The following is a 20,417-nucleotide window of genomic DNA, read 5'->3' as shown; positions in this document are numbered from 1 at the left end:
CCTTGAAGTCTATGTACAAACAAGATATGTTCTTGAATTCATTTTCAAATTAATTTTTTTAATAGAACTGTACATTTGCCGGCTATTGATGTCTATTGTCTAGACTCTTACTGATTCCTGTATATTTGGAATGAATCGCTCTTTTTTTTTTACAGTCTTTCATTCATCATCTTTCTTCAGACATTCACTCAGTCATTCTTTAAGTCTTTTACGTAACTTTCGTTTTGATCGCGTCATCTAGAAATGTATTTTATTTTTTCCCTTCCGTCAAAAGGTAGATACTTATCATCGCCTTCAGAAGAAAAACAACCGATATTCGGATAGTTACACGGAATTCATCAATTCCCTTTTTAGAAGAGACATTATTAGAGTAGTTTTCATTTGCTGCTTTTGGCGACTAGATGGTTTACCAATAATATTGATTTTTATTTAATTTCAGTTAAATCGTTTTGATGCAATTTCATATTCTATGATTCTGCCTCTCAGTCACTAAAACCAAGTAATTCCGTTCATTATGTTTATGAATTTAGAATGATGGCATTATGAGTTAGAAATGTAGAATGTATAGATATAGAGAAGAATCTTTTTTCTTTATTTTTAACGATGCGAAAAAGTTTATGAGATGAAATATTTAATGAAATTGAGAAAGGGGCTTGAATTTCAGTCTAATAAGGATATCTATTGTTAAAAATTAGCCAAAAAAAAAAACATTTTTATAAAATTGCCAAAAATTAAAAAAAAAAAAAAAATGCACGACTATAAAATTTACATCACCAAAAAGATATTTTTTTTATATCTTAAAACAATATATTTAATAATAATAATATTTAAGAAGTTTCCGAGGAAAAACCTCAAATATCAGTTCAGCTTCTAATTCATAAAAAAAATTCTACTTAAAATTTTTTTTAAATCGTATCAATATGCACATTACCACCCTTAAAAATGTGCGTGCCAAATCTGTAGCTGTAGATCAAACGGTATGGCCTGTAGAATATCAAAACACACACATTCATCTTTATTATTCGAAGAGATAAAAATGGATTAAATATAAAGAAACCCCTCACATTGTATTATCAAGAACAGTTAATATCAATAATGTGTTTTTCAGAAATATTAAAAAAAATCTACATAAAAATATGAATTTGTACCTTTAACATTTAACAATTAATTTTCAAACATAAATGAAAATATGTAATAATATAAATGAAATTAAAAATAAAAAAATGTACGAACAGGTCTTTTAGAAATATCTGAGAAAAATATTTTTAAAATATGTACTTCGGGTGCTAGGGATTTATATCTAAAACAAAACAACTGAAACAAAGTAAATAGAATTCACCTCAGAGATTTAAAAAATTCTTATAGCGAGATTCTTCTAGAAAAATTCATTTTCATTTAGATTTGAATGACACTAGGTAAACACAAAGAGAATTACACAAATGTATGATAATTTTTTTAACATATTAGAAACTAGTCAATTTTTAAAAATAATTTTATGGAATTTTATATAAATAAAAAAAATGTATATGCATGGAAAATATTTTGTAAAATTTTTGTTGCATTTGCAGTTTTATGATCCAAAGAACAATTTACAAGTGGTTTTAACTAATATACAATAATAAATATACAGTAGACTTTTAATAATTCAACATTACACAAATACAGTGCTTTAAAAACGGACGAATAGGAAGCCTTAAAGGGGATAAAAAGTTGCTGTATACCTATATTAATTAGTATAAATATAAGTGCTACACATATTTTGAATTATATTTTGCAATTATAATAAATAGCATAATTTTGTGTAATAAGCATAGATTTTGCTACTAAAATATGTTTTCTGCATATAATTTATATGCGTAAAATAAATTAATTTATAATATAATTATAAATTATTAATATAATAATTTTGTAAATATTGTAATTTAAAATATAATTTTCTGCGTATAATTTTTGCTACTAATAATTTATTTTTATTTAATTATAATAATGACCCAGTTTGAAGCAACTCAGGATTTTTTTGGATTTGAAATTTTGAATGGAAGACAGATGGAGTGGACGGCGTCTGGATTGGCACCTTTTGTCCAAGCGGCCGCATCACACAAGCTGGAGAACTACTGGCCCTCGTCCCTATATTTAGAGTGCATCATGCCAATATATACAATTTCTTAATGGAAAAGAGTCTCGAGCTTGAAACCCACTGGTACTAAAATCGATGCCTTACATTAAACCATTGCAACCTAGGAGAATTAATGAGAATTTATTCTTAGATTTTCTTTTCCATAAATCTTTTTGCAAATATAAAGTTTATTATTGAGACTATTTAAAATTTTCAATTTTAGCAGAATAATCCTCTCCAGAGGATTACTAGTTATTACCAGCCGCTGAATAACTAACATGCTTATTGTATATTTTCTAATGCAAATATGCTCTTAATAACTTCTAGGTATTAATTTCTATTATCTCTTAATAACTTCAAAAACTATACAATAATAATAATATATAATATGACCACATAATGTAATGTTTGCAATAAAATTAATTTTCAAAGAATTGCATTTTTTTTATCATATCGTAATATGAAAATATTTAATGTTTAAAAAAAGCGAGCTAAATTTCTAAACAGAATTATCGATGAAATTAAAACCTAGATGTTTCAATTTTTCATCGGAAACCACAACTTGTCTAGATAAGTTGATTAATTATTAATAAATTAAATTAATCAACAAATCACATTAAATATATTTAATAACCTTAATGTTTATTTAATTAATCTCAAACCCAAAAATATTTTAACGTAGAACAACTTGAAAATAAATGGCCTTTATGGAGTTGATCTGTAGATTATAATGACCTAAAAATTCGTATTTTTTTTTCGTATTTCATATACACGTATCAAAACTTTTAACGAGTGGAAAATATTTCTTACCTGCTACTTGTTCTTCCGTTAATCCGTAATCGACCTAAAAATAAATTTTGTATTTGAAAAACAAGCAATATAAAAAGTTTCATATTATTGAAGAAAAACAGTATTTTTAAAATAATAAGAATTTATTTAAAATAATAAGAATAAGAATAAAAAGAATTTAATTAAATAAATTTATCTTCTTAATAAATTATTTATTTAATTTTTATCTTTCTTGAAGAAATGAAGACCTTTCTAATTTCATCAGCCTTTTTTGGTGTAGTTGAAAACTTTAAAATTACAAAAAGTAAAAAATAAATAAATATTAAACAAAGACAATAAGAACAAAAAAATAAGAAATAATAATAAGCAGAATGCAAAAAAGCATATACTACAATTTTAAAAACTATAATTCAAATAAAATTAAAAAAATTTCAGTATACAAATTTAACTTTCTTCAACCGATCCATCTCTATCTCCATCTATAAAATCTGGTACAAGATTGAAAAAGATCTAAACACGTGATATCATTTAAGTGCTAAACATCGATCATAAAACATGCAAGTATAAGTCATTTTTAAGCCATTTGGCAAGGGAAAGGCACGCATCCAGAAAGCTGAATATTTTGATGCTCATTTTACAACTCTGAAGAAGTTTTTAATTTTTAAAGCATAAAATATAACAGATGGAATATTTCTACTTTCCTAATTTATAATATTTGAAGAAGAAAGAGCACATCTTTCTTCTCCAAAAATAAAATAAAATTCCTTCCCTTTTCGAATACCTGATAATGCAGAATTTAAAACTGATTCATCCATATTTGAAAAGGACATGGTTAAAAACGGATCTTGAAGCCGGTAAGGAAATTGCTATGAATGTGGTAAAACTGGTTTAGAATCGTACAGCATAGAATATCGCTGAATAGCCAAAAGACCAATACATGTATGAGGCATGTATCAAAACAAAATGACGCTTAATAGTTTTAATTTTTTTATTACAACTTTGATATTATTATAATTTTTTAATTGTGCACAATTTTGATATTATTATTTTTTTAATTTTGTACAATTTTGATATTACTGCAATTTGTTAAATGTTTTTAAAGATTCTCTCTGCCGGGATAGCCTGGTTGGTAGGGAGTTGGATTCGCGTCCATTAGGTTGCGAGTTCGAACACCGCTGGCCGAAGACTCCGCGTGTGTGTAGTGGCCGGCGCAAGTATAAATCTGTCGTGGTCACAAAGCCCTCTATGCTGAGAGTAATATCGCTGGGGGTACTGGATCAGGGGTGATCTTTCTCTAATTCAGGTCTAAGTTACGATCTGTGGATGAGTCAATGAAATGCTTGAGTGAAGTCCGCCTTATAATAAGGGTTGTGACATGTGCGTAGCTAAGTCATACTTTTGGCCCTAGATGGCGCTGCTGAAAAAGCAAGATACGTACCCTTGGCTTAAAATCACTGCCTTTTAAAGTCAGAGGGCGTTTTTATGACAAGTGCCATTAGAAACAACGACAACAATTTTGATACAATTCACATCGATGTTCCCTTAATCTATCCATGAGAATTTTTCACCCTTCAGAGCAGTGCATCAAGCCTTTTAATTTCGCAACATTTAAGATATCAAATCTAATTCCTTTTAGCGCTGGTTTAACAGCGAAGGGAAAAAAATAAGGGCTGTGATCAGGTGTATAGGTAGAGTCTTCTGCAATATGAGTTTCATGTTTAATTACAAACATCTTGACTAAAGCAACGTTGTGCACTGTGGCATTACCCCAGAGATTTATTGATTTTTCACGACTGATATTTGTTTTTCATCAATGAAATTGTTTTCTACGTAACCGTTTACATGGAACTGAGTAAAAACATTTGAATTATTATCTTAATTGACTGTTACCCATTCACGTACTAATCAACTTCCTCTTATGTCGAAAGGGGCAACAGGGCTTTGAATTCAGATTTGATCATCGATATTTTTGTGTGTGTGTGAAATAAGAGAGAGATTCTGTAATGTATCAATTGACTTTTATTTCAAAATCACATATTAAAGTTATGCATTAAATCACATATTAAAGGTTAAAATCACATATTAAAGGTATTCGCCGACTATAAGCTTTATTAAAAATTTATCTGTTTTAGTGTTCTCTAAAATGCCAGAATAAATCGCTTTTTCAGTTTTCTTCTGTTCAAGTGAGAGATTTTCCTACACTATATTTGACCATGTTAATGTTAACATATTTGAACACTTCCTGTTGAAAGTTTTGTGGAAAATCTATCCGGAAAACCTTCTTCCACAGTTTCTGTTCATTCAGAAATTATACTGCTATTTTCTGTCAATTGTTTAAAATAACTTTTTAACGATTTTTTTTTCAATATTCACATCTGTTTTCGATAAACTTCTTCGATGCGAATGAAGTTTCTCATTAGGATTCTTTTACATCTCTAAGGAATTCTTCAAATTCGTTAAAATAACACGTATACTCAGAACAACCAGCTGGAATGACCTTTCCAAAACTTTCTCATGTATTCTCTAATTAAACTGTTATTCCAGGAAACGCCTTTCCAAGAACTGGTGTTCAATAATTACGAAACCTCAACCCTTTTACGTGAATTTAGCATTTTTATTTAATGTATCGTGGCATCCTTCATGAATTTTGTGGTGATTAAAGACGAGTATGTTTCAAACGTATTTTTCCCACCCTGTTGAAACAAAAAATTGACTCTAAATTACACTTGCAATCACAGAAAGACATACCAAATTTGATATATTTAAGTCTTTGCGTTTTTGAGCTATCGCGTTTGCATGCAAATGAGGGCTTTTAATCGACAGTCAACCCCTTCTTGGGTTTTCTCAGAATATGATCGGCTGTTAAATCTGTGTGAACAATTTTATATATCCAACTCTTTTCGTTTTGTAGTTATCACGTTAACTTAATTTCAACAGCCAGACAGACAGATTTCATCTTATTGATCTTTGCTCAAAAATTTGATAGGAATCTACAAATTTGGTGTAACGCCCATATACCAAATTGGATTCGTTTAGCTCAAATCGTTTTTTGAGTTATTATCTTTATCACAGACAGAAAGACGGATATTTTCCAAAAATGTGTTTTTTGAGCTCTGGGAAGTCTTAAACAAGGAAATTCATCAAATACTCGAGTTCGAATTTTTTCCTGATTACTGTACTTTCTCTATACTATTTATACCAGAAAAAACACCTTTTGCTAAAGAAGAAATATCGATTATTAAGCTTAGGAATACTGAATTAAAGGCAGACATGTTTTCTACTAAGACTTTTTAGCTATTTGTGCAGGGCCGGGATGGCCTGGTTGGTAAGGCATTGAATTCGTGTCCCTTAGGTTGCGAGTTCAAACCCTGCCGGCCGAAGATTCCCCGCGTGCTTGGTGGCTGACGCGCGTATAAACCTGTCGTGGTCACAAAGTCCTCCAAGTCGAGAGTAATACCACTGGGGGGCCTAGATCAGGGGTAATCGTTCTCTGATTCAGGTCTAAATTACGATCTGTGGATGAGAGAATGAAATGCTTGAATGAAGTCCGCCCCGTAAAAAGGGTTGTGACGTTTGTGTAGCCAAGTCGTTCTCTTGGCCCTAGATGGCGCTACTATAAAAACAAGAGACGCTCCCCCACCGCCTTAAAATTGCTGTATTCGTAACAATGGGCTTGTCATTATATCACCTAAAGCTATCAAATTTTGTGCGAATATATTTGGCTAGAGAAGAAATATACCTTAAGGGGCCATTTTTTGAAATTTTAATGAATTAAAAGCTGAAAATTGTTGTAAATACTACAAATTTAGTTTGAAACATATTATTTCGGTTTGTGAGATTCGCTCGAACTTGGAATGTGTAAGGGCGGAGAGCACCTTAAAATCTTGCGGGTGGAGTTCTTTCAGTCACTTCCATTAATCTTTACAGCTATATCTTCTGTAACGTGTTTTCATTTTTAAATGGATGAGAAAAAGGCTCAGTCAGTACAACTCATCGATTTGGCTGTTTTTCAGCAGTGAGTCTTTAAAAAAAACCAGCGTTGAAATGTTTTCAAGATGTCGTGAATCTCTACTGTGACTGATTTAGGTACTTTTGTTATGCAACTTATTGCAATTCAAAACAAACGTCAAGGGAAAATATATTTTTAGGACACGCACGGGTTAAATGCTGAGTTCTTTAGTCAGCGCATTAATGTGATACCTTTCGCAAGGCGCAATAAAAAAAAAATTTTTTTTCGCCATTTAGTTACTTGTTTTTCTATACAAAGAGAAGTGATTTTTTTAGATTAAATATAAATGAAAATTAATGATTATCTTTAATTAATAACATTAAATAATATTGTTCTTTTATTAAATTTAATAAACTTAAATTTTATTTTAATAAACTTAATTTCATTTATAAGAATGAACGCAAACATTATATAATAAATTTAAATAATAGCATTAATAATTGCAAAATTTCTAGTAATTTTAAGCATTGTTAATTGTAAGTTAGCATTTATTGTAGTTAGCATTGTAAAATTTCTCGGGGTTTTTTTTAACGTTATTTATAACTATAATCTAAAAAAAGAGCTTTTGCATATATATATTTTTAAGTTATATATTTCAATATATTATAGATACTACAATATTTATATATATTTCATATTTGCAGTTTTTATAATTTTTTTTTACTTAGTTATTTGTAAAATTCTTATTTGTTCAAAATATACCATTTCAATTGAGCTTCTTTTATCGGCAATTAATTTTCAAATATATAATTTTCTTTTTATCAAGGAATTATCGTTCTTTGTGTTACAGTAATCCTCATTAAAAAAATTTCAAATTAAAAAAAAATCAATTTTTCTCAACTTTAAATAAAAACATTATTTTTTTCTTGTGATATTTATTTTAATAATATCTTGATTTTTTTAAATTTTGAGATGTAAATTTAGAGGATTTCTAAAGGGGAATTTTATGAATGCAAATTAAGGGTGAAAATTTTTAAAACAGAAAATGCATTAAATGCTTCATACAGACTCGGTATGTTAATTTTATGCTCACAGTTTTAATTAATGGTAAAATTAAATTAATTCATTTCTTTCTCAATTTAATATAAAAATGATCAACCATTTTTTATTGAACATTTTTTGCACTATAAAAATTTTAATCATAGTAATGAAATTAAACAGTAAGCAGTTCCATTCCCAGGCATAGTCTCTTGCACGAATTATAGCAGCAAAATTGTAAAATTTATCAGTTGTTAGTTTGATAACAAAAGCATCCCATTTTGAAGCTGATTTTGGGCTATTTTATTATTATCATTATATTATATCAGTTTTAAACCTTCTTCTCTAAATTTCTATTCCATAGCAGGTGGGAATGTTTATAGGGTGTATACCTATACGATTTTCAAATAACCTATTCCTAATTAATTAATGTTATTTAACAATAACCCTAGTAACTCTAACCCTAGTAACCCTGAATTTAAATAATATGGGCCATTTAATATAATTGTAGTGAATATGATTATATTAAAGATTATTTCTAAATGTAAAACGATTTCTTGTTTGGTTTCAAAGGAGATTATCGATTAGACCTTTCAGATAAAAAAAATCTTTACAAAAAACAGTGATATGTTTTTTTAAATACAATAAAGCAGCGTTTATACAATCCTAACTTAAACATGGTTTCAGCTCAGCTCCAATTCATTCATAATCAAGGTAATAACGAAGTACTTTCTTTCACACGAAACAAAGTTCCATTTATATGTTGTTTTCGTTTCCCTAAAATTCGGAATTTTTCTACCACAATCATTATTTCTCCGTTTCTATTACGGCAGGATATTTCTAAAAAGCATGTGAGCATAAAATGCTCTTCTCAGTTATTTCCAAAAAGAAGATACAGGAAGCATAGGACGTCTGGTAAATTCCTATTATTAAAGAGTGAAACAGACAATAAGACGGTTCTTTCAAAGTAACTTTACCGGACAATTCTATTTGACTAATTCCTATGTTTTTTCCTGTATTGCTGATATATTATTATCTTTAAAACCAAAAATATTTTAACGGTAAAGCATTTTCATAGAAGTATAAAACTGAAGTTTTATATTTCTATAAAAGCAAAATAGGCAAAAAAAAAAAAAAAACTCTGAATGTTAAGTCTTTAACTCCAAAAAGAATTGCCTATAATAGAAAAAAAAATCGAAGATGACTTATCAGAGAAACTTACGGAAACTCCGTTTCCAAGAAATGTATTGTATGATAGAATAGAAGTAGATAACATAATATTCGCAAGTAGATTAATGCTAAATTTTGAAACGAATTCGTCATTGGGATGCGCTCTGTCAATCTGTGCATTCGCATGCGTATAAAGCGATAACTGAAAAATGCAACAATTTGGATTAATTCGGTATGTGATATATCTAAAATTTTTCTATAAAAATTTCAAAAATATAAACACAGTTAGCAAGAAATAGGTTACTCACTTCAGAGGGCTCTAAAATGCGTTCTATTGGTCCAAATCAGATAAAATTTAACTACAGATTATTGAGATGATGTGCTTTACATTTATTAATTAAAAATATTTAGCACAAAAATTCACCAATAGATGACGCTGTAACACAAATGGCATTTATTTGCATATATTGAAAATGTGAAACATAATTTGAGTTACAGCGCATGTCTATTACCATTTTTCTTTGGAAAAAAGGAGGCAGATTCTGCACGAAGTTAGTTTCTTCTCTGTTTGTCATGCCTATGTTGCAAGAAAAAGCGCTACTGGTGAAATTGTTCTGCCAGAACCAACAAAACACAGGTGCAGCTCTAAAGGAATTTCGTCGTATGAAGCTGATATGAAGAGGTCCAATGTCTCCAGGTGCCCTACGCAAGATGCAGAAATTTGAAAAAACTGGGCAACTTTGCATTCTTCTAGATAGAAGACGAAAAAAAAACCCATCTTCCAGCGTCGAAAATGCTGCGACCGCGCTCGTTGAAGCCAATAATTAGTAGTCCTATAATAGTGTGAGTTTGCAAGTTGTTCCCCGTGTTCTGGATATGCCGTATTCAACTGTACGAAAAATCGTACGGCAGATTTTGCATTTTTATCCATATAAAATAATGTCTGTGCACCTGTTGCAGGGTGGGGACTTAGAGGTCCGTAAAACTTTTTTGCTTCAGTTCTTTGCTCGAATGGTGGTTGACACAACTTGACCATGGATCATTCTGTGGAGTAATGAATCCCACTTTTTCCTCAATCGGTAAGTTAACACCCACAACTGTCGAATTTGGGCAGAGGAAAACCCTCACATTATCAATGAACAACCCTTGCATCCTGAAAAAGTGATAGTATGGTCTGGTTTTACAGCTACCTTTATCATTGGACTGTATTTCTTTGAAGAGATAACTTCAAATGGAATTCAAATCTGTTCCATCACAGTTCAACGGTACCATGATATGCTGAGAAATTTTGCAATCCCAACTCTTCTACAGCTTGGATGCCTTCAGGACATCATTTTTATGCAGGATGGTGGATCACCTCCTGCATATTGATCATCGTGTAAAACGATTGTTAATACAGCATTTCACAGAAGCACGAGTTATCAGCTGTCATTTTCCAATAGCATGGACTCCTCTCTCGCCGGACATCACCTCTTGCTTTGGTGATGTCCGGATAACCCCCACTTTTAGTTGGGGGTTATTTGAAGAACAATATCTACAATCAAAGACCATCATCTCTACCGGATCTGAAGGACAACATCCGACGCCATATTCTTAATAATCCGGCAGACTCACTCCGGTCATCTATAGAAAATATGGTTCTCCGATTAGAGCAGCATATTGTTGAAAATGAAGGAGGACTTACTGAGCAATTTTAATTTTGCTTTATTTAACGATTATAAACCATATTAAATGGTTTTATGTGTATTACAACGCCACCAAATGGGGAATTTTTGTGAGATTTGTTTTTTAATAAATGTAAAGCGCATCATCTCAATAATCTGTAGTTCAAATTTTATCTCATTTGGATCAATAGAACGCGTTTTAGACCCCTCTGAAGTGGGTAACTTATTTCTTGCTAATCCTGTAGTATGCACAATAAGAATAGAAGTAGATTCATGTCATTCTCAAGTAGATTAGCGCTGAATTTTGAAAATGAAGTTGTTAATGGAATGGTGGTCTATCTGTGGATTCGCATGAGCATAAATCTGATAACTCAAAAATGCAGAAATTTAGATAAAGGAAATTTTATAGATGATATATCTAAAATTGTTCTGCAAAAGTTTCTAAAATATATACTCATTTTCTTCATGTAATGTGAACAAAAGCCGATTGTATGCCAGATTTTGAACATAAAAATTTGAGTATTCTTGGCATTCCTTGCCTTTCCACAATTTTTAAGTGGGGGGGGGGGGAGGGATAACATCTTTGTTAGATAGTAGTAGCGAAAACCTTAAAACCTTCTGCCAGTTATGTTATATTTATATTAAAGTTAATATAAAAATTTAATTCTTAAAATAGTTAACTGTTTGGTTTATTATCATCAGACGCATTTTATGGAATCTCAAGTACATATATCGAACGGATTCGATTTTGGAAATGAACCGTACGATGCACAGATATTTAGTTTGATATATATTGATGGGCATAAAGATTTTTTTTCAGACACTCCTTAGTAAGGAAGTGCTCGCAATTGCTTCCTCGCGTGCTCAGTTTTCAAACATTTATTTGCTCTAGACACTATTTTTCTGGATATCCTTCTTATGTAATTGAAAACCAATCTTGTTCAACAGTTAGGTCACGGCATGTCAGAGATTCTCGTAAATTTCGCAGATAATCATAAAAAAATTAATATTTGTTTAATTTTTGTCGACCCATTTTCACGACCTGCATTATAAAATTGAACCAAGCTATATAATGATCGTTATTATGTCCTTATTTAATCGAGTGATCGCTGTACTTTATGCAGTGTTTTTTGGCTGTCAATAATTTCTTCAAATTAGATTTAATTAGGTGTAAAAGCAGGTAATATTGTCATGTTAATTATCATAAAGTTGCAACTGCAACTTTTCGTAACTTTTTTGTGAGCTAAATTCAAATTTTGAATATGATTTTTCTAATTGAAATAATTTCTAATTAAAATATTTTCAATTAATGACGGTGTTCTGTTGCTTTATTTAAGTTACGAAAATTGACATTTTTCATATACGCCACGTTTATAAATCTATACATAATCGTATTAAAATAATTTTGAAACCAATTATTCATTTTTTAGAACGTTTTCTTGATTTTTTTAACGTTTTCAATTAAAGTTTTCCTGAATACAGATTTTGTGTTTATTTTAACAAAAACAAATTATTTTTTTAAAAAAATTATAACTATAGTATTAAAAAATTAAAATAATCATAGACACTGCCATAACACACACACACACATATATATATATAACAATTTATTACCATTTCATACTTTCAACTTTTTTTAAAGAAACAAACAACTAGTTTGTTTATTTCTTTAATTGAAAAGTTTCTAAAAGTTCCAGATTGTTGATATTACGAGGTGTTGAATTTTCATCAAAATAACGGGTGCTTTTGAGAAATCTCCGATGATTACATTTAATACTAAGAGTTTTGTATTTTTATAATTTATTGTTTGTTGTTGTGTTGTGACTTATGGCACTTTATCAGCCCGCTGACAGTTATCTGACAGCTATTTAAGCCGAGTGAGCGTCTCTTGTTTTTTCAGTAGCGCCAACTAGGGCCAAGAGGAGACTTAGCTACTTCATTTGTTTTGTTTTGCGTTTTTTCATAACTTGTTGCGTTTTTTCATAACTTGGCAGAAGGTAATAAAGTCGATGAAGCTGAATGATTCGAAGACATATAGGAGGTTCCAGAGTTGAACAAAGGACAGATATCAATATGTAAAAGGAACGCAACTTCAAATGATAAGTCTGAGCTTAAAACGTAACCGAGAATACAGTTAAATTCAGCTTTAAATGATATTTTTTTTATCTCTCTTTTCTCATTCTCTTCCTCTAAAACGAAAATTTATTGAACTCGGAATTTTTTTTCTTCCAAAAATATTCTCAAAATAAAGATGTTACGTAGATAAAGATGTAAAGATAAGGATATGCTTATAGAATATGCGAAATAAGTCTATACGCAGGTTGTCCGCTCTTATCGTGCCTCATTAGCTAATTTCTAAATCTTTAGGCAATAGACATACTGTTCTAATAGAAAAATGCTTTAAATGCGGGAAGAATTATATTTTATGTTGCTTGAACCAATAAATATAATTTTCAATACGTTCGAACTCTAACTTTAATACCTTTGTATACGCAATAATTTGTAGTAGACTGATTCCATTCCACATTTTTTTCCGTCAGATCAAATAATAAAACATAATTTTTATTCTATATATTCCATGTTAAGGGTTTAACATCCAGGAGAAAATCAATATACCGAGATAGCAAACTGGTTGTCAAAAGCGGCTAGTTGTACAAATAATGCAATAGATTGTTTATGAGGACACACGTAAGTTTCATTAAAAGACAACCGTCTAAGCATATACATATAGAAAAATAGTTTCTAAATTTCTGTGAACATGTTATTTAAAAATCTTGTCAGCAGATTAATTCGTCAATGATAATTTTTTTTCATGGTGTAGTAAAAAGTTTCCCACGTGTTTTTTTTAATATATTTAAATGCGAATAGAGCATTAAGAAGCGATCCTAACCATCGCACATTTGAATCTTTTTAATATATTACAAAACACAAATGCAACATCTTGTGTAATAAATGCGCCAGAAAACCAATGACTGAATCTTCAGTCTGATTAAGATATATGCTATGCGGAATCTGCATCAAATCATCAATCAGAACAAATCATGGTTGCGTTGTTCTGCTCCGTGCCAATTCCTGACTAGACTGTCATAGATTCGGTTAAGAATAAATCTTTTATCTAGTTTTAGAGTTAAAACACGGAAAATGTAGAAATTTTCCATTCACCAAATTAAATATGCCAACTTTTGGATGTTGAATGTTTACTTACTGGACTCGATGTTACTGTAGTTAAAATAATGATATTTTTACCTTCTCAGTTTACAAAGAGGAAGAATCGCAATGTCAAAAAATTTGAAATTAGAGAAAGATATTCGAATAATTAATCCAAAAACTTTGGAAATGAAAATAGAATCAGAATGTTGGATAGAGGAATATTTCTTAGAAATAAAAAAAAATTGGGGTGAATAGCATATATAAAAAAACTCTTAAAATTCAATAAATTATACGAAAGTATAGATCTTTGAAATGACAGCTGTTTGTTCTCTTTGGTGCATTGAATTTTTTTCTTACATTCGTTAGAAACGAGAGTATAAGAAATTATGTAAAAAAAATCATTCAAAACGACGCAAAATGTTAGTTAAAATTTTTTTCATTAAACATTAAATTCGGTCTTAAAAGTATACTGCAGTTACCTGAGTGCGTAATTGTATGTCTGTAAGTGCACCTGATTTGTCTAGTCACCGTAGACACTCACATACGCACACTTGTATAAATGACTAAACAAAACAGGAGATAACAAAATCTATTTTTTTATGAATTTTACCGTGATTAATCATGTCTTACATCCTGTTTTTCCCACAAGAAATCCTTTTACCTGCGTAGCTTTTTTAAAGTTGGGCATCATATCAATAATCACGTATTGTTTGGACTTTGGACTGATAAAATAATTTATTGATAAGATAGCGCAAGACTGGGTTATTATCCGATGTTTTTGTCTACAGAGAAATCTGTTATACAGCAAGAAACTATAAACAATGAAAAAGCAACATTGAATATGTTTTGGTTGACATGCTTTAATTTTGATAAACCTCGCTTTATGTCATTATTTATCGCGTGTCAAGCAGTCCAGCTGTTCTTGTAATTAAAAAAATACGAAAAAGGAGCATCCGTTTATTTGTGAGAAGATAGAGCAGTGATATGATATCATCAAGTGAAATAATTTTATCTCTTCGTTTTTTTCTAAGATGTAACCCTTCGAGAACCCTCGAATTTTCTCTTCTTTTAATATGTAACCCCTCGAATTTTCTGTATATTTTTGCTGTTTCTAAAGTTAGAATTGCTATGTTTTTATTAGTTTGACAGTGAAATTAAAACAAAGTGAAAACGAATCTTATACAATAAAAATATCAGTCCTTGAAGTCCTAAATAAAGCGAAACAAACATCCACCCACTAGAGTTTGTCTGTTCAAGTGATGAATTTGTCTTTTCATTGTCTTTCAATTCGTGGGCTATTGATGAGCTTGTCTGTTACTTTGTCTATTTCTTAGTGATGAGTTTGTTTGCTCAATGATGAGGATGTGTGTTCAGTGATGAGTTTATCTATAACTTTATCTGTTAGTTAGCGATGGGTTGTCTATTACTTTGTCTATTTGTTAGTGATGAGTTTCTTTGCTCAATGATGAGGATGTTTGTTCAGTGATGAGTTTATCTATAACTCTGTCTATTAGCGATGAGCTTGTCTGTTACTTTGTCTATTTGTTAGTGATGAGTTTGTTTGCTAAATGATGAAGATGTTTGTTCCGTGATGAGTTTATCTGTATATTTGTCTGCTAGTTAGCGGTGAGCCTATCGGTTAATGAATGATGGGTGTCTATTGCTTAGTCTATCTGTTAATTAAAGAAGAGTGTCTATGTTTTTTTTAATTGTTGTGTTTGTGTAAAGTGTTGTTTGTTTGTTAATTTGTTAATTAGAGATGAGTGTCTATAACTTTGTCTGTCAGTTAGTGTTGAGTCTATCTGTTAATTAGTGATGAATTGTCAGCTAGTGATGAATTTGTCTGTGTTTTTTTTTTTGTCCGTTAGGTAGTGATGAATGGGTCAATGAGGAGCAAGAGACACTCTTCTGACATCTTGGGATCAGCCTGCTCGAGCCAAAGTGAGGACAAAATATTTCTTTCAGTTTTTTTTTAATGAAATTAATCAGGAGATCAGAGAAAATGAATCACAAAAAAGAGCATAAAAAATTTCCACTTTATGATTTTTGATTAATTGAAATCAATATTGATTAAAATGGAATGTCAGATATAGAGCATTGTAAGATGTAGAGCTATAGCTATTGTATGTAGAGCTACTGTCAGATGTAGAGCTATTGCATTGTAAATGCTGCTTTTATATGTAAATATGTAAATGTATGCATTATGTAACATGTAAATCTGCGCATTATCTATGTTGATTGGAAATACATTTCGCTAACATTTATTGTAAGAGTTATAGGAATCATTTGCTGCCATATCAACGTCTATTGACTAAATTAAAATCAATCTTCCAGTTGCTAATGAAGATACAATATCATTTCAGTACAATCACAAATGATATAAAATTTATTTAGGGATATTCCGAGCTTATTCGAAATTCATATTTTAATTGATTTTTTTATAGATTTTTCAAAATCATTTCTTGAATGGTGCTAATTTATATTTTCTTTTCAAAATATATTTTTTAAATAAAAATAAAATTAATTACTAAATCTGAAATAACAATTATATTTATTTTGTTTATATAAAGCTGAAATTTCATCTACATTTCTGTAAACGAACATAGTGGAAATAATTACACTCCGAAAATGTCTAAGCCGTCTGCCGAATAAATTATGCTAAATTTGATTCAACTAGTTGAAAAACGGAACTTATCTGAGAATGAGTAGAAATTAGAAACCCATTCTTTTAAGTAAGCAAATAAAAAAATATTCCTCAAGTTTTTTTACCACCGTATGTATAAAAGAACATATTTAACATATATAGGATATATTTAAGCCACAAATGATTTCAAAATATTAATTCACATCTTCCATTATGAAACAATGCTATTTTGTAACAAGATGATTAATAATAATGGTACTAGCCGCTTTTGTCGATCACTTCGTTTTCCAGGATTAATAATTGCTAAGAAATTCAATTAAATATTTCTTGTAACTTGGTTTAATGGTTTCCTCAGCAAAATATTTAAAGGAAATTTTAAAAAAACAAATAATTTATACTATTTTAGATGTTATTTTTAAAATATATATATTATTATTTTAGAAGCTATTAGAAGATTTTATTTTGTGCTCTGATTTTCCCTATATTTATGCATTCAATTATATCAGAAAAATTACGAAATGAGTACAATAAATTTTTTATCATTACTTGGTTCTGAAATCAATCTTAAGTACAATAAATATGTAAAAAAAAAATCTCAAAAAAAAAAAATGAACCAAGCTCAAAAAAAGTTTTAAAATTTTACGAAAAGCATGGCTTACATCGAAACCTACTCAACATAGAAATATAAATCTAACATTTATACCTTGATCATCAATAATGCAGAAAAAGCATGTTAAAATATTAATCGGGCTAATAAAAATGATTTAAATTTCACTTCAGTAATCATTGAATCCATTCGGTTTCTAAAATATATTGTTTTAAAATAGTCTTCAAATATTTGTAAGTGAATTGAAATTAGAAAAAATTATTCGGCAAATAATTGGCATCACTCAAAAGATAGTTTAAGATAGTTATATATATAAGATAGTTAAAGATATATATATATATATAAAGATAAAAGATAATTATATATATATATATATATATATATATATATATATATATATATATATATATATATATATATATATATATATATATATATATATATGCTATAAGTGCTAAATTCGATAGAACTCCAAGTCAAATGACCTGGCAAGTAGAATATCAACACACAAATACACACTTACATACACATTCATCTTTATTATTAAGAGAGCTATAATCTATCTTATTATATTCTATCTTGTAGTATTTTTGAATCATAAATAAAAAAAGAAACATGGGAATTTTGATGCAGCACTTTATAAGTAACGTAATTGCTCGTATTGCAGTGTGGAGTCTAGAACATTTATAGAAAGTTATCTATATAGTTATGGTAATATTGTTACGAATTCGCAATATTGCTTCTCTGCAAGTGAGCTTCTTGGTAAGGAAGACAGTTTTACAGATAACTCTAATAGGTATTTAATAGATACCGAATCGTTGATCCCTGACTTTGGTTAACATTTTGGTGACAATTTGGCTACCGACGATAAAAATAAAGGACCCAGAGCATTTCAAAATCTTGACGATAGCTTCATTATGACTAGAGTTCAAACATTTATTCCAGAGCATTCAATGTCTTGTTATGGAATCTTCAAAAACCTGAGACTGAATCAGTCAGTCGAACTGAGCTTAAGTAGTAGACGAGTCGAGAAAAGTGAGTAGTTGAGCGAAGTCTCTTTTTAAAATATTGATTTTCAGTGAGTTCTCTCTCAGCGCTTTGTATTATTATGGTTTCTTATTATTGAAAATCTGCTTGATGCTACTTATTACAAGCGCTATTCTTGTATGTTCTTCAACTGGTTTTTGACGTTGTATATTCAGGTTTTCGTACAAAATAAAGCATCGTAATTTGATATTGAATTTATTGGATTGTTTCATTGTGCAGTCCACGGGATGATTTTAAATATTTTCTTAACAATTCCTTTTTTTGAATTAAGAAACCAAGTACACTGTGGAACTTTCAAAAATTAGCAATTTCATAATTATAAAAAAGCTCCATTACAATGCATTTTTAATATATATATATATATATATATATATATATATATATATATATATATATATATATATATATATATATAAACGTTGAATGAGTACGTTGAAACGTATAACTCGTGATGAAAATTAATTAATATCATTTTTCGATGAAAATTAATATCATTTTTCGATGGAAATTAATCTCATTTCGATCAGAGAAACAAGGAATAGAGTTATCGAAATGCAATTGATTTCTTTATTAAAATGTTTCTTTAAACTTTTTCCTTTCAGATGAACTTAATTGTTGATATTCGTGCTACAGCTCTTATATCAATACAAAAAATCAATACAAAATATTAATATCAATACAAAAATATTAATAGAAATAAAAACGAAATAACCGGGTTTAAAAATTTTCTCTTGAAAAACATTCTTTTTTTTTAGATAACTAGGAAATAATATCATTATAAACCCATTGGAAATAAAAAAAAGTAAATAAATTGAAGACGTTGACTAACAAATTATCTCAGCAAAACCGGGTAAAAGAATTCTTCTCATTCGAAATGTAACGAAATTTTTTAATTTGATTTTCAACATTTTGATTTCAATTTCTAATTTTTTAAAACCAAAATACTTTTTCTTTTGAAATTCAAAGGAAAAACTGTTTTAAAAACACTGTTCCCACAGTATAATTTACAGAAATATTTTTTATAATTCTTGTTTCTAAGTGAGAAACTTGGGAAATCTGCTTTAGAATTTCTTGTTGTTTTGAGACTTTCAATACTTTAATAGCGAAAACTGAGAAGAAGCTCTTCTAAGACGAACTAAATATTTACCATTTCTATCTTAATTATAATAAACAGCGAAGAAGAAAACTAATGAATTATTAAATATATTAAAAAGTGTTTTATGAGTGTGCAAAAGAAGAAAATTTTATTTCTATTATTTCTTTTTATTTTTCAATCTTTAGTTTATAATACATTATTACAAATATAACGGAATCCCGAAATCAAATTTAGCTCAAATTCAAGACTAGATGGTACTGTGGTATTCGTGAGAAATCAAAATTAAACTTAATTAATCAATTAATTTATAAATAAAAGTTTTGAAACATAAATTAGTGCATTTTTATCGAAATTCCATGAGTGTATAGAATTTTAGAATTTCTACGCATTAGAAAAAGAGTGAAAAATTGATTATAAAATCATGAAATAAGTCAAATTAAATAAAAGCATTTAAACAGATGAAAATAACAAGTTTCTGACGTTTCTTTCTATTTACCAGCTTTGCGAATCTCTCGACAATTGGGCTCCTAAAAGACGTGATGACCAGATACGCAACAGGTGTGAACACAGTATCCTGATTTAATCGTTACAATTCCGCATAATTTGGATTTCAGTAACTGACTAATAAAGACATTTTCCTAAGGTTTATGGGTTTTCTTGCTGAAAAACTAACAAAATATATTCTTGAAACCTTTTAGAATTTCATGTTTTCATACCGCGGAAATGAATTAATGCCTCTGTCGAAAATTATGAATCTTTCTTTCTAAATTAACGTTTTACTGCAAGTACTGCTCATATAAAAATAATTTCATTACATGAATATTAAGAACATAGTCTGCCGGAATTATGTATAAATTTATAAAATAGAAATAATTGAAATTAATTAAGGAAGTTCAAAAAGAATTACGGAATGAAAAGAAGTAACAGATGTCCGTGAAACTGCCGCCTTTTAGTGTAATTATTTAAATTCTGGCAGCCAAGTTGAATTTTAATATAATTTACACGGGAGAGTCATTCTAAAGATAATTAGAAACTGATGAAGTAATCATCTTAATTTTGCACTATACTTTCTCAAATCAAAATATTCAATTAATATTCCTATAAATTGTTTAATGACTGTAATTGATTATCAAAATGTAAATTTAAA

The 20,417-nt window shown here is 29.2% G+C and overlaps 1 protein-coding gene and 1 long non-coding RNA gene across 2 annotated transcripts in view; one reads left to right on the top strand and one right to left on the bottom strand.

Moving 5' to 3' along the window:
- The window catches only part of LOC129965928 (calmodulin-A-like), a 42,531-nt gene that overhangs the window by 17,089 nt on the left and 5,025 nt on the right, over positions 1-20,417 (bottom strand). Inside the window, exon 2 of the mRNA XM_056080222.1 lies at positions 2,927-2,960. Within this exon, the coding sequence (XP_055936197.1) occupies positions 2,927-2,960 (34 nt within the window). The remainder of the gene's footprint in view (positions 1-2,926; positions 2,961-20,417) is intronic.
- On the top strand, positions 14,769-19,898 carry LOC129965929 (uncharacterized). The gene is made up of 3 exons (XR_008784245.1): positions 14,769-14,873; positions 15,745-15,817; positions 19,770-19,898. It is a non-coding gene; the product is annotated as an uncharacterized LOC129965929 (long non-coding RNA).

The sequence above is a fragment of the Argiope bruennichi genome, chromosome 4 (assembly GCF_947563725.1).
Source record: "Argiope bruennichi chromosome 4, qqArgBrue1.1, whole genome shotgun sequence".
NCBI lineage: Eukaryota > Metazoa > Arthropoda > Arachnida > Araneae > Araneidae > Argiope > Argiope bruennichi.
This window is presented reverse-complemented; position numbering and strand designations above follow the sequence as displayed.